Source organism: Sus scrofa, chromosome 9 (assembly GCF_054392235.1).
Source record: "Sus scrofa isolate SSC_HxYL_T2T_F1_AM1 chromosome 9, Sscrofa_HxYL_maternal_Yorkshire_Landrace_v2.0, whole genome shotgun sequence".
Taxonomy (NCBI): domain Eukaryota; kingdom Metazoa; phylum Chordata; class Mammalia; order Artiodactyla; family Suidae; genus Sus; species Sus scrofa.
The window spans coordinates 105,644,608-105,660,164 of record NC_139391.1 but is presented as its reverse complement, the minus strand read 5'-3'; the positions used below and the strand labels follow the sequence as shown (position 1 = coordinate 105,660,164).

The 15,557-nt window shown below is 40.0% G+C and overlaps 1 protein-coding gene and 1 long non-coding RNA gene across 20 annotated transcripts in view; one reads left to right on the top strand and one right to left on the bottom strand.

The window, feature by feature from the left end:
- The window catches only part of MAGI2 (membrane associated guanylate kinase, WW and PDZ domain containing 2), a 1,324,949-nt gene extending 1,323,419 nt beyond the window's left edge, over positions 1-1,530 (bottom strand). For all 14 annotated transcript variants that reach the window (XM_021102528.2, XM_021102530.2, XM_021102529.2 and 11 more), the window contains exon 1: positions 728-1,530. In XM_021102528.2, the coding sequence (XP_020958187.1) occupies positions 728-1,028 (301 nt within the window). In that variant the 5' untranslated portion in view covers positions 1,029-1,530. The remainder of the gene's footprint in view (positions 1-727) is intronic.
- LOC100737186 (uncharacterized) overlaps positions 1,491-15,557 on the top strand; it is a 566,938-nt gene continuing 552,871 nt past the window's right edge. For 4 of the 6 annotated variants that reach the window (XR_014816031.1, XR_014816032.1, XR_014816030.1 and 1 more), the window contains exon 1: positions 1,491-2,621. This is a non-coding gene — a long non-coding RNA (uncharacterized LOC100737186). The remainder of the gene's footprint in view (positions 2,622-15,557) is intronic. The other 2 variants (XR_014816033.1, XR_014816029.1) reach the window with 1 other exon arrangement.

Here is a 15,557-nt window from a genome sequence, read left to right as displayed (position 1 = left end):
GACCCACCTCCCGCAGGCCAGCTCCGGGTGAGCGCTCGGGTTAGTCAGTGCGCACGTGACGCGCGGTGCCCACATGACGCGACCGAGGGCGGGGGAGGGGGGAGAGAGGAGTGAGGCAGAGAAAAAGTTAAGGAAGACCCGTCAAAGCGCTCGAAGCAATCTGCCCTTTCTCTTCTCTGTCAACTAGCGTCCCAGAAATCCCCAGGGGACCGGGCTTCTGACCGAGGCGTCTTCGGTCCAGCTCCCTAAACGGAGCCCGCAGTCCTCCACTCGCCCCGCCACCCCCTACTCCTCCCGGCTCTGCTGATGATGCCACTGCACCTTCAACTTGCTCCTTCCTCTCTCATGCCTTTTCCTCCTTCCTTCCGTCCTTCCTTCCCTAAAAGCTCAACAACCACTGCGAGCCGTGCAGCTGACGCACATTCAATTGTCCCAGGAGCTCGCCAGCACCTCCGAGCTCAGACAAGGCCGAACACCTTCCAAAGGGGAGGGGGGGTAACTGCGCAAACAAAGTTGCACACCACACCGCAACCCGCCCCTCCCTTCCACTGACCCCCTCCTCCCCCCCGGATCCCCGGCAAAGCTCACTTGCTCTGCCGGACTCACGACCTCACCCTACTGTCGCGCAACACACCCCCTTCCACACGCGAGCCCACCCTTCTATTGTGCCCCGCGCTTCGGGCGGTCCAGCCTCCTGGCAAAGCACAGAGCCAGCCGCTGCGCTCACCTTGCTTGACACACTTGAGCCGGAGGGGGTCCTTGCAGTGTTTGATCACGGCCAGCACATCCCTGATGGTGAGCCCCGCCACGGGGGTCTCGTTCACTTCCAGAAGCAGTTCCTCCGACACCAACTTGCTGCCGCTCTCATAGGCCACCTTGCCGGGCTTCACCTCTCCCAGGTAGGGGAACTGTCCATTCTCGGCACCCCCCTTCAATTCAAAGCCCAGCTGGCCCTCGGGGTTCCTGCCAATGACACTCTCATGGACTTTGCTAGTCCAATGGCTTTTCTTTTTCAAGCTTTTGGACATGGCAGTGGGGTGAGTCGCCTCAGCCTCTGAGGGCTTCCTTTAGGATAGGGGAGTTGGTGCTGCGAGAATGAGGATGGAGGAGCCAGGGGGCCGAGAGGTGAGAAGAGCAGACTTTGCCTTGCTCCTCTCTCTGTTCGGTGCTTTCCCTCTTCTTTGGATGGAGTGTGGACGAGGAAGGGGGAGGATGACAGGGACCGCTGGGCAGAGGTAGGAGAGCTTGGGTAAGGTTGTGCTGTCCCTTGAATGACACTCAAGGCTGTGGCCCCGCAGCAGAGAAGAGCTGTGGTGGTGGTGGTGGTGGCGGCAGCGACGGCGACGGCAGCCTGTGCGAGCAGTAGCCGAGCTGGTGAGCGGGTGGGGTGGGGGTGGGGAAGGAGGGTAGGGATGCCGGGGGCCACTCCTGCGTGGTGCGAGTGGGAGCGCGCGCGCGCGCGCCTGAGTGTGTGTTGTTAGCTGATATCCATGGTAGCTGCAGTGGCAGCGGCAGGGTCCGCGCGCGTGTGCGTGTGTATGTGTGCGCGCGTACTAGTTGTAATGTACTGGCAGCAGGGGAGGAGGCAGAGGGCAGAGGAGGGGGAGGGAGCGGGCTGGAGGGGGAGGAGGGGCGCGCGCGCGCCGGGTGGGGAGCTGCTTCGCTGCTGTCTCCGCTCCCTCCCTCCGCGGCTTGACCCGGTAGTGAAGGCTGAGAAAGAGGCTGGCTGGGTCCGCCTGGCAGCCTACGAGAAGAGGCGGGAGCGGGAAAGGAGGGAGCCGAGGCCCGGAGTGGGGAGGCTGGCAGGAAGGGCCGCGAGCCCAGTGCGGACGTTTCTTCAGCCTCCCAGCGGCCGAGCGGCCCGCTGGGTTGCTATACTGAGGACGTTCAGACTTCCTCGGACCTGGGTGTTGGAGCAGAAATAGTGGTCTTCCTCGCGCCCAGTGCTCGTGCTGCGGCTCGTGCGCCGCTAGCCTCCCGGCGCGGGATGCTGGCGTGAGAAAGAGCCGAGCTGTGGGACCCACCCGGCGTGCAGTCGGTGAAGAAGGCCTGTGCGCTGCGAGGCGGGTGGAGGCGTCGGAGTTCACTGTTTAGACGGGCTTTGTCTCCTCACGTTTCAGTCAGACTCCGCAGAGTTCTCAGCATACCCCCTCAGAGGAGCGCAAAGTTAGTGAACTCCGGGCTGGTTTTCCTGTCAGCCGGGTAAGGGGAAGCAGCGTCCCACCCTCAGGTGCAGACGGGAACTTAGCAAAGGGCTATCTGATGAAAGGCGATTCCGGGCACCAAGAGGAACCGGTTCCACTTTTCCTAGTCCGGAGAAGCCGGAGGAAAGGGGATGCGGGGAGGGGGTGCGGGCGGCCGGCGTCAGCCGCTTCCTCAGAGAGCCTGGCAGTTTCGCGCGGGATCTGCGGCGAGACCGTGGGGCACGCCCTCGAGCGAGGCACCCTCAGCCTAGCTGGGACCAGGGAGAAACCCTAAGTTTACTTGACGTGTCAAGCTCCTGCTTCATAGAAGAAGAAGCCTCCTGGGTGAACAGAGCGGCAGAGCCCTGGCTGAACCTCAGCTAGCTGGCCCGCCGCCAGGCAACTTTTCCTTCACCAAGTTTGCAGCCTGGAGGAGAGGTGAGGACTGGGGCGCCAGGATGCAGGAGGGCCTTGGTCTTCATTCAGAGGCTAGTTTCCTGTGAGATGTTAGTGATTTCTTAAAGTTCCTGTAACTGGTAAATGAATTTCATTTGCTTTACTTTCAAATGATACTTTTAAGACAAAAAAAAAAAAAAAGAAGAAGTTGCTCACCCACTCATCTCTTTAAATCAAAGAAGCATGAAAAGCACTGAGCGTTTAGGGTTCTTACTGTCTGAGTTGAAGAAAGTGTGGGAGGCAAGCGGAACAGTTAAAAATGCTTAGTCGACCCAAACAGAAAGACTGGGTTTGAATTCAGGATCTGCTACCTAGCAAGAGTGTGTTTATGAGTGAGTTGTTGGCCTTTCTGAGCCTTGATTTCCTTTATCTCTCAATAATCTGATAGACTTGTGGCAGGGATGAAATCAAATAATACATGCAAAGTGTTTGCCTGGCATAGGTGAGTAGGCAGGTACTCAAAATGATAATTTCCTCCTTTTCCTCTCTCTAGTATAACTCACTGTTTGTGCAAGTGGGGGATTCAAATTAGAACTGCAGAAGATCTTAAAGAAAGATCATTTCTGTAACCATGTGCCTTTTTTCACTTTTCCAATTAACTGGTTTTGATTGATGAGGATTATTCAGGAAGCCTGGGCAATGCCAGGATCTGAAGCAAGAGATACAGACAATGCCCAGATGAGGTCGAGACCTTTTGTAGCATAGCCTGGTGTCACCCAGAGAAGTTGGGTTTAGCATTATGAAACACAGCCACACAGCCCTAGGTGGAAATTGGTGATAAGAACAATGAGAACTGAGTTAAACAGTATTTTAAAACACTAGTTACCAAGTAATGTGTATGGGTAATACTAATATTTATAAAGTTCTTATCAATTATCATAACGTTTATCACATGTCTGTAATCTGTTCTCCTGACATCTTAATAAAGTAGATAGTATTATCATCCCCTTTTGCAGATAAGGAAACAGGCATACAGACAACAATTTTTGCAAGGCTGCACATTTAGTCTGTGGTGAAGCTAATATTCAGACCTAAGTGTTTTGGCTCAAGAACTGGTCTCAGTCACTGTGTTGACACTCTCCCCATACAGTTACCATATGTCATACCAGTAATCAGTACATAGTGTCCCCAAAGATTAGGTCCTCATTTTAGTGTAGGGATACTTACGGGGGAAAAATGGAGCAGAAATTTGGAGTAAAAGCATTTTGCCCTTCAGAACCCAGGAGAGGCATTGAGGTGTGTGCCAGTTAATTTAGTGTCTCACAGCTCCTAATTCATCTTCTTTGCCTTGAACTGTGATATTAGAACTATGAGTTGTAAACATTTCTTTATTGTCAGCACAATGTTAGCACTGTTGTCGATAGAACTTGTAGAAGGATACTGCATTTAAAAAAAGGAATACTCCTCTTCTTGTTTCCATTGCTCTACTTTTTGTTTCAATGGTGTGGTGGTCAGTGAATGGCTTTCTGGCCAGCATTTCTTACCCTCAAATAAATTTGGTCAGTTCCCCAGTGTGTGGCTTGCTGGCAACCCAGGGGTTGGCTTCCTAGCAAGTTTCACTAGCACCCTAGCTAGTGGTTTCTTCACTAGCTCAGTCTGTGGCACCTCAGCCAATTTCTTGATTGTTAAGTGGGTCACAGCCACATTATCTCTGAGGACTGTCTCTCAGGCATTGTAGCTTAGAGGGCAGAGATGGGAGTAGCTTTTCTAAGCTATCCTTCCTAGAGTTCTCTCCCACAACCTGGAGGTAGTGGCTGCTCCCTCAATGTGCTATTCATGTATTCTTGAGTGATATCTTCTCTCTTAATAATCACTCTCCTTTTACTAGTTAATAATTCTTTAAATCTTTCCTGTTCTAACTGTGGTGTGAGTCTTTCTCCTGACTGGACCTTGACTGATAGGAGGTGTAAAATAATGTAGAACCCTGAGGAAAGCACTTTCTTGCGACTCAGAAGTTGATATTCTGCCTTTAGCTGTGCAACTTTACCTAAGTAATTTACCCTGTCAGAGCTTTCTCTCATCTGTAAAAAGGGGGTGATAATATATATGACAGAGTTGTTTGTGCATTGTATAAAACTGAATCCACTTTAAAACTGTAAAGTGCTATCAAAATTAAAGGTTTTAATGGTCAGTATAGGAATAGAGTAGATAAGGACATATTTTAAGAAAAAATTACATGTATTCTGAGGACTCATTAGATTGTTTTGTAGGGGTGGGAGGACAATATTTTCTGTTAGAATTTATTGTCATTAGATAAATATGTTCTTTGTTCATTGGTTGTTTTACTTTGCTTAGATTTTTAGAGATGAAAGCAAACAGTTAAAAATCTTAAGTTGTTCAAGTTTCTAGCTTGAAAAAATGACTGAAATTACAGTCATTTTTAAATACTAGATTCAGACTAATTTGGTTACTTTCTATTCTTGTATCATTCACATTTGCTTTATTTCTCCTTTGTCTCCTTCACCCTTTCTGAGTTGAATGCCTATATCAATAAAGAATTATTTCATTGCTTATCATTCTATGTGCAGAACATGACACTAGATATTGCATTCTATTCCAAAGGAAAATTAGTTTAGGAATCTTAAAAGCTAAAGAAAGAAAAACATGAGTGCATTCAATCCTTAGAAGAGTTTTATGAGGTAGATGCTTGTGGCAGACTCAGTCAAGTTCCATCCTGATCCCTTAGGATCTCTTTGATTATATGTGCCTTACCCCCCAGCAACTATGTTCTTTTACTTCTCACAGCCAACCCCTGAGACTCTTTGGAAGACTGCCTAAGGGCTACTAGACTCATTTTGCCTTCAGGCACAAAAAACCGGAGAGAATCACTTGGGAGTTCACTTTCCTCTTAGGACACCATTTGCCAAGGACTGCCCTATACAGTATTAAAAGCCTTTGGAAATAAGAAAATCTAAAGTGTAATTTATACCCCAAGGCTCCCCTGCAGAATCATGCTGATGCTAGGATTTTGCCTGAAATCCATTCCTTCTCTATCATGCTTACTCTGTAATTTATGTGTTTTCCTGGAAGCATTTTCTTAAACACTTGCACACAAACCTCATCTCAGAGTATGTTTCTGAGGATCCTAAGGCTTTGCTCTTCCTTTTTACAGATGAAGAAACTGAGGCTCAAGTATTTTAAATTACCCAAAGTTATACTACCAATAAGACAAAGATGTGACTTGGTCCATGTCTGTGTGACTCTAAAGCTCCTACTTCAAATTCTGTGTTACACTTGAAGTCCCTAATGGTGATTGTTTTTAAATTATCTGTCTGGACATAAATGGACACAAAGCTCAGTAACTGATTGTTCAAAAGACATAAAATTTATATCCATATATTACAAGATCTTTAACTGTTTGAGGAGAAAGAATAAAGAAACATTAATAGCAAGACATAAGTATGGCATGCCACATCTAGAAAAATGTTTATGAAGGGTGAGACCTGCCTGACGAGACCTCTAATGAAGATATGAATCAGTGTTCAGTATGGCTTTCAGTCAAGGGCTTTCTTTGTGCCAAGGTCGAGTTGAATATTTGTATTTTTCCTATTGATTCTGTATCAAATTTCCAGTGTTGGTGGTTCAGAACAACACAGGTTTATTATCCATTGTTGTGGAGGCCAGAAGTCCAAAATAAGTTTCAAAGGGCTAAAATTAGGATGTTGGAGGAGCTTTGTTTATTTTGGATCTCTAAAAAGTCCTAGTCCTTGCATTTTCCCACTCATAGAGGGTGAATGAGCTCCTTGGTATGTGTCTCTCTTCCTTTATATTCAGTGCCAACAACTGCCAGTCAACTCCTGCTTACGTCTTATAACTGTAACACTGACTCTCCTGCTTACCTCTTCTACTTCTAAGGACTGTTGTGATCACATCAGGCCCAACCAGATAACCTAGGATAATCTCCCTACCTTAAAGTCAGCTGATTATCAACCTTAGTTCCATCTGTAACCCTAATTTCCCTTTGCCAAAAAACACAACATATTCATAGGTTCTAGGGATTAGGACCTAGATATCTTTTAGAGGGCCATCATTCTTCCTACTGCAGTACTGTAGGACACAACATATTCATATCTTCACTATTTATAACTTATTTCAGGTTATCAATGTAACTACCCCATGTTATTGTCATTTTCCCTTTCCCTGCCTTTACCTCAAAAACCTCTATTTGGATTAGCTGAGAAAACTTTCTGAAAACTCTTTTTCCTCTGCTTAAAATCCACCAGTTTTTCCCCAAAAAATACACAGTAAAGTACAAATTCATTATCTCTGTTTGATCTTCCTCTCCCCCTTCCTTACTCTCCAGCCATAAATCGCCCTGTAGGCCCTGGAATTGGAATGTAGGGCACCAAGGTAAGGTGGATCCTTCAAAGCAAGCACAGACAAAAAAAAGAAGCCCCTTTGTAGAGCCTGTTCTATGTCCCTTGGAATATCATAAAAGAGAGAAATTTAAGATTTTAATTTCAATAATGTTCTGATCAGGGCGGTGAGGTATAGTGCCTTGTGCCAATTCTCTACCATATTTGTGACCTGGGGCAGCTGACCTTCCCTCCCCCTTACAATTTTTTGCTTCATTCATCCTGAATTTCTCAGCTTCCTTGACTCACTAGGCTGTTTCATAGTTCTGTGTTCACCTGAAATACATCCCCCGCCCCACTCTGCCGTGTGTGTGGCTTATACCTGCTTACCCTCTAAGACTTACTTCTAAGGCCATTTTCTCTTAGAAGCCTTTTTGGACTCTTTTTTTTTTTTTCTCCTACCAACACAACACAGACTCTTCTTTATATCTCCATGTACCCTTTTTGGAAAAATGGCTTCTAATACACTTCCTTATTTTCAGGTCTGTCCTCCACAGAAAGAATAGGTTGGCTTTTTTTGTTGTTGTTATTAAGTTCATCTTTGCATTCTTATCATTCTTTAATTCTCTGGCACAATGTAAATGTTCAGCAGAATTCTGCCTAATGATAGATATGTCCAAAGTGATATTTTATAAAATTTCATTATCTGACCACTACCCTTTATATTTAGTACTAAATGATTATCCCTTTTCATTCGTACTAATATCTTAAGAGAATGGAATACAGAAGAATATTCTTCATATTGATGAAGGAAAGACAGAATATATTCAACCTTGAGGCTGAGGTTAAGAAAAGAATCCAAATTCTTCAAGAGCTTGGGACAGGTTCTGGGCAGTGTCTGAGAGGTGGTAGTGGTGATGATGGTGGTGGTGCAGGATAAACTTGACATGCTTCATAGTTTGTCCATTGTCATTTCTATTTTTAAACCTCTTTTCACTCTTGCTACAGTATTGATACAAAAATGCTAGTCCGTATTTATAAGGTATATTTATTTAGCATAATGCAAAACTTCTTAGACTTTTCTATGACAATATCTCCAACAATGGTATACTCACCTACCCCTAGCCAAAAAGTAATCTTATTTGAAGTCTTCAGTTTTCATCTGAAAAGTATTATGGATTTTAGATTGTACTCTGTAATAGGTTCATATTTAGACTTATGTAAGATATTGCTTTTCCCTTAAACTTTGCCTAAATAATGTTTCAAGAGGATGTGCTGTGTTTCATGGTTTCTGGGCTCTACTCAGTGACTCCTTGGGGATGCATACCTTAAGCCAAGTGGCTGAAATACAAGCTCAAGTCCTGGAGAGAGGTTGGGCTACAGAGATAGATGTGAGGATACTTTGAAACACTTATTCTTTGGCCTTACCCAGCAGAGTACAAAACAGAAGAGGAAAACACTAAAGTCTGATTTGTAATATCTTTCTAGAGAGAGGAGATCACTGAAGAAGAGTGTATTCCAAATGAGGATCTAATGTTGAGAAATCAGGCCTCTGGAAATTAGAGGGAGGTTTAGGGTCTTATACTTCACCAAACACATGAACAAACTTTCTATTTCATTCAGCATTTTTGTCAAATAACATTAGTGCCAATTCTCTTTACCCCAGAACCTCGAATACTTTGATAATTGTAACATTTAGATTTCTGTCAATTAAATTTTCATCTAAGGACCAGAACTGTTTCATTGATTGTGCTTCTGCATTTCATAGAACCTTCTTATTATTTTTCTAGTGTTGGTAGTAATATTGAGAAGGAATGTATAGCCCAACGTTTCCGAATCTCAGGAAATTACTTTTAGTCAGGACTGTCAACTAGTCACCTAGACCTATGTAAAAGATCTGGGGACAGGCAAAGTTTGACTACTTAAATCTAAGAGTATTAGAAAATTTTATCTGTTAAAAAGTCATAATGAAGTGACTTGGGTCTTTGTAAAGCACCTTTTTGTGTGGAATTCATAGACCATGCAGAATATACAAAGTGAGGACAGAGAACTGAAAATTTGTTTAAATTATTACTATAACTACAGAGTTCACGATATGTGGAGAGAAATTTGACCAGCTCAAGTAAAGAAAGCATGAACATATTTTTTTTTTGTTCTTTGACGTTAAAGTCATTGCAATATTTTATGTAAACAATAATGCAGTAACTTTTGATGCTTTTGTTTCCTTATTCAACATATGTGCAGAATACAAAAGAATGATACTGTATTTAGATCTGGAAATTTATTCCTCTTTAATGCAGTATTATGCAGACATACTTCTTTAATGTCAATTTTGCTTTTTTATTTAGTGCTTGTCAATCTCTTGTCATCAGTTCACATTCTACTAACTAAAAAAGATATTCTTATACTTTTTAGACTTTTAGGCTTTCCTTCCTAGATTTTTGTAAACACCTCAAAAATTCAGGAACTTGGATTTCTTGACATCATGCAGTTATATCTGTCATCCCTCCCTCCCCCCCTTTTTTTTTTTTTTTTTTGCTTTTTAGGGCCGCACCCGAGGCACATGGAGATTCCCAGGCTAGGGATCTAATCGGAGCCACAGCTGCCAGCCTGTGCCACAGCCAGAGCAACGCCAGATCTGAGCCTCGTCTGCTACCTACACCAGAGCTCATGGCAACACTGGATCCATAACCCACAGAGCGAGGCCATGGATCGAACCCGCAACCTCATGGTTCCTAGTCAGATTCATTTCTGCTATACCATGATGGGAACTCCAACCCCACCTTTTTTTTTTTTTTTTTTTTTATTTAAGTGAGTAGTTCAGTTGCTGTCACTTTTTACTTTGTGATTCTAAATCTTTTAAAATCACCTTACCATGTTTTTCATGCACTCATCCTTATAGAAAACTCTTATCTGTAAAACACTATTTAGCCCATATATTTATATATAAATATAAATATTTATATTTATGCTTCTAGTTTTTGACATTATTAGTTCTCCTATTTTCCAAATGCATATCTTATTCTTTTTTCTCTATATATTTCCTTAGCATATGCTTTAATTTCCCATCAATTCCCATCTTTTTTAAAATTTAAAATATGCTCCACATATTTTAATATGATGTATTCTGCCTGTATTCTAATCCTGCCTATTATTTTTATCATTTTATTATTGATTTAAAATGACAATAGTTTCCATTTCAAAGAAGTAAAGGAAGCAACAAAAGCACAATATTATCATGGACTTAGTTTTTGTCAATAGTGAAAAATCTTATAGATATAAAGAAAGTTTGGGAAATAAAGTGAACATGTTCTATCTTGAAATAGTAAGGAACAGTCAGATGTGTTTTCTAATCTTTGGAAAAGCATATTTCAAAAAATTCAAAGAAAAAGTTCATCATGCTTCCTCAGCCAGATTATTGAGAAGGATAAGTGCTGATGAACATTTGGAGGCAATGAGAATGTAATTGTAATCATACTAATTTTAATCATTTTGCAAACCTCTCCAAATACTATTCAGCATGGTATGGTTTACTTTTAACCATTTTGAGTATCAGAGATGTCTTTCAGAATAAATACTAATGATCTTACCCTTCCCTCCTCCCCCCACATTTAAATACAAATGTATAAATATCTTCCATGTTTGTACATATCACTTTGTGTAATTTATAGATTCATTGAAGCTTAATCATTTGCCTGAATAAGGGATTCTTTAAAAATTCAGCTTAAATAAACCTCTTATATAAAGTTTTTTTTTTAAATATATTTAATCAACTGAAAGTAATCTTAACCTAATGAAATCCTGTGAAATGCTAATTGACCCTTTCCCCCACATCACTTTCTCTCTTGTATTATAAAATTCTAGGAATATTTAAGCCTCACTTCTAGGCTATAACTTCTTTGAGAACATAACTTATGTTCATATTCCCTCATAGGAGTTGAATGAGTGAAGTAAAATGCAATAATAGGAAGAAAAGGGAATACATAACTACAATGAGTATGAAAGACTCAAATGTGTCTATTTTATTAAGCATAGAGTGAACTGATGTTAGTAAAGTTAACCTAACATTGAAGAATGTAGTTTAAAAGATCGAGAACAGCAAGAAGTTTGCCATCTGGGAAGATGGTTAAGATTTGCGACAACTGTCTCCCATTTTACCTATCCATGGGAATATTTTTTAAATGTGAAAAAGGGTAAGTTTTGGTAACAGAAAATTGTACTTTAAGGTGGGTCATGGAAAAATTGAAAACATTTACTTGCTTTAGAGGATTTTAATCTTCCAACTTCTTTCTGTCAGGTCCTAGGTCAATAAAAGATTAGGCAAGCCATTATCTGTAATCTGGGAAGAAAACTGGACATTAAGGGAGTCAGTAGAAGAGTAAAAAGCAAAGCTATTATAAACTTTCAAAAAGGAGAAAAGATGAACTTCACAAACCGTAGACTACAGAAGATTAGGATATCAAGAGAAAGGAGTGAACATGAAGTTAGCATAGATTCATAAAGGATAAGTCAAACGAACCAATGTACATTTTTATTTAGAAAGCATGACTTGTTCGTTCTGGATTTATGTTAGCTTAATTGTTAAGCACTAACGCCATCACTACTTTTCATACATCAGCAATGAATACTCAAAGACCAGGCCATTCTGGTCTTTCTGTTTAATATCTTCAAGTAATGGTTCAGTGTGCAAATGCTCTTTTAACACATTCTTCACATTTGATTTGGACTATACAAAGAAATATTAAGTGTGCTTCTCATGGGCGTGCTTTTCAGTATTTCTTGCTCTTCTGATCAACCATTCCCATTGTTGCTTCCTATTAATTTTTTAGGATAACTCTTGATCATTTTTCAAAATGTCTTTTAAATATTTTCTTGAATAATTCACTGACCCTAAGGCTGTCCAAGAGTTGAGGACCGCAATTTTATCATTGTAAATTTACAATGCTAATTTAATCAATATTTGTTTAAATTGCATTGCACTTTGTGCAAATAAAAATGAACTGTGAATAAATAAATATGATACAATGCAAATTTTTACATAAATGTGTGATAAGTTTTAGCCCATCATGTTTTTATTAATATTTTTCCTACAATTAATATTGGTTGTAATATCAGTTACTAATTTTATATGGGCTAGATTTAAATGAATTCCATCTAATTTTGAGTCTTAAATAATTTTCGTATATTACAATAATTAATAGCATAGTGATTACCATTTTAATAAAAGCACAAAACTTTGAGGACATAGTTTTAAAGCAAAGCAGTTACGCTTTCATTTTTTAAAAAAATTGTATTGTGTAGATCGCAGATGTGGCTTGGATCTGGTGTTGCTGTGGCTGTGGTGTAGGCCAGCGGCTACAGGTCTGATTCTACTCCTAGCCTGGAAACCTCCATGTGCCGTGGGTATGGCCCTAAAAAAAATTGTATTGGAGTATAGTTGATTTGCAATGTTGTATTAGTTTTAGGTGTACAGTAAAGTGAATCAGTTGTATACATAGGTATATCCACTCGTTTTTCATGTATAGGATTTTACAGACCATTGAGTAGACCTCCCTGTACTATATAATAGGTCTTTGTTAGTTTTCTGTTTTACATATAGTAGTGTGTAGGTGTTAATCTCATCCTCCCAATTTACTCCTCCCTCCCACATTTGGTAACCATAAGTATGATTTTGAAATCTATTAGTTTGTTTCTCTTTTATAAGTAAGTATTTTTGTATCATTTTTGTTAGATTCTACATATAAATGATAGCATATGATACTTGTCTTTCTCTGTCTTACTTAGCATGATATTCTCTAGGTCCATCTGTGTTGTTGCAAATGACATTATTTCCTTCTTTTTTATAGCTGAATAATACTCCTTTGTATGTATGTACCACATCTTCTTTTATTGATGTTCTGTCAGGTTGTTTCCATATCTTGCATATTGTGAATAGTACAGCTATGAACATTGGGGTGCACATTATCTTTTTGAATTATGATTTTCTCTGGATGTATGCCGAGGAGTGAGATTGCTGAGTCATGTGGTAGTTCCGTTTAGTTTTTGGAGGAACTTCCATACTGTTCTCCATAGTGGTTGCACAAACTTACATTCCCATTAACAGTGTAGGAGCTTTCCCTTTTTTGCACATCCTCTTCAGCATTTATTGTTTGTAGACTTGTTGACGATGGCCATTCTAACTGATGCGAGATTATACCTCATTGTAGTTTTGATTTGCATTTCTCTAATAATTATTGATGTTGAGTATCCTTTTATGTGCTTTTTGACCATCTCTCTGTCTTCTTTGGATAAATGTCTATTTAGGTCTTTGCCCATATCTCAATTGTGTTGTTTGCTTTTTTTGTTATAGAATTGTATGAAATCTTTGTATATTTTGGAGATTAAGCCTTTATTGGTTGCTTCAGTTACAAAGATTTTCTCCCAGTTATGCTTTCTACTTTAGGCTATATTTAAATTTTTCCTCTACTTTTAACAGTATATTGATAGGAGATAAGGAAATAACTCCTCATTTAATAATAATATGTATTTTGAGTTTTCTTTTTCCAAATCACAATTGAAGAGGTAAGGAGACCTATGCACTTAGTCTGTTTGATTATGTGACTACAGTAGTTCAAGGACTCGTTTCAACATTTTGCAGACCACAAGAACAAGCATACTACATTTTTTCCTCTTTAAGCCCTCCAAATATTTTAAAGTATGTCAGTTTATGTATAAACATTCCCTGAAGCTCCCACTTTTGCAGGATACTAAATAAAAGAAGTCTAGGTTTTCCCAGTACTAATAGAGATTTACTTCCTAGCTCTTTCCTCTGGAGACAAATATAGGTCTCCTCAAGGATAAGATGATTTGCATATGAGATATGATTTAAAGGGCTAGAAACATCTTTTCTGCTCTTTCTATGTTTTGTCATACTGCCTGATAATTTTTGCATTAGAGATTTATCCTTTTGAGATAATAAAATGCAAATATCTCTGAAAGGATTTCTTCTGCTTTAGTTATATGTGGCTATTAGTGAACAAAATATGTTCATTACAGGATAATGGGAGGATTGCCAACTAACAAATCCCTGGAGTCTGTACTCCACTATACGTTGCTTAGCAATTTCTAAAATTTTCTAGGTCTAGTTTACAAGAGTAAAGAGATTAGAAATCAGTGGGATGTGGGTATGTTACATAAAGTTGTATAATTGATATTTAGTTTGTATTTCTATTCTCTGTTGATTTAAAAACAATAGAAATAGTTTCGTTAATGGCTCAGCGGGTTAAGAACCTGATTAGTGTCCATGAGGATGGAGGTTTGATCCGTAGCCTTGCTTGGTGGGTTAAGGATCTAGCACTGCTGCAAGCTGCAGTGTAGGTTGCAGCTGTGGCTCAGATCCCGCATTGTCTACAGAACAGGAGCTGCAGTTGCAGCTCTGATTTGCTCCCTAGCCTGGGAACTTTCGTATGCTGCAAGTGCAGCCCTAACAGAGAAAAAAAAAAAAAACCCGTAAAAACAGAAATAGAAGGTTAATAGGTGGGTGTAGATGTCACTAATTTAGTTACATGGCTTTGTAAGGCTTTTCCTAGGAAGTGATTTTTAAGTGAGATTTGAATGCAGTACACCATACAGTTGTGTAAAAATCTGGGGCAGGGACTTTTCAGGCAGGAGAAGAGGAAGTATTTTGGTCCTCCAGTGGTAAGGAACTGGACGTGTCAGAGACTAGGTAATTTCCACTTTTATTATATTACGCATTCAGTTATGCTACCAATTAGGGTCTAAGGCCTTCCACAAGTTGAACCTTGCTTAAAATATAATTATTTCCTCCCCTCTTCTCACCATGTTTCAGGCTAGTCTGTGCCTTTGTGACTTTGTTTAATAACTGTTTCTTTTGTTTAATAGCCTCTCATTAATTTGTTATTGCCTAATAAACTTTGATTTATCTCTTAAAATCTACCTTAAGCATTCTATCTTTGAGGAAGCCTTTCACTTTCTCCTGCCCACTATCTATCCATAGAATTGCTCAATCTTTGTGCTACCATTGGCTGATGATCTTGAGATGCTGCTTCGTAATTACTAATTTACATGTATAGCTTTATCACTAGTAAGTTCCTTTAGGACAGAGACATTATTAATTCATCCCTAGGTGCCCATGGTCCAGCATAGTAGTAGTATTACATAGTATATAATACTAGTAGTATATTATAAATACTCGATAAATCATTGCTCAATGAGTGAATGAGTGGGATATCTCTTTGTTGTTGCAATTTAACTAATATGACATTTATCTTCAGAACACTTTCCATGAATATCTGTTCTAGTTAATAGCCATAAACTAACTCTACACCACAGTCATATTCTATTGCCACTAGAACATTTATCATTATGTCATTTCAAAACAATGAAACGTTGAATACTATGCTTCGTATTTAATGCAAACTATGTTCATGGAAATATTCGATAACTTTTTATACAGTTTTCAATTTTTCTGTTTAGCATAATTGTAAATTTTCAGTCTTTTAAATATGTTACTGTTGAGAACCAGGTACTAGTTAATGAAAACCATGATTTAATGTGTGTTTTATGTGGTTTGTTTGTTCGTTTCTCTTTTTAAGTTAGAGTGGTAGAGTTAGTTTGAAACATT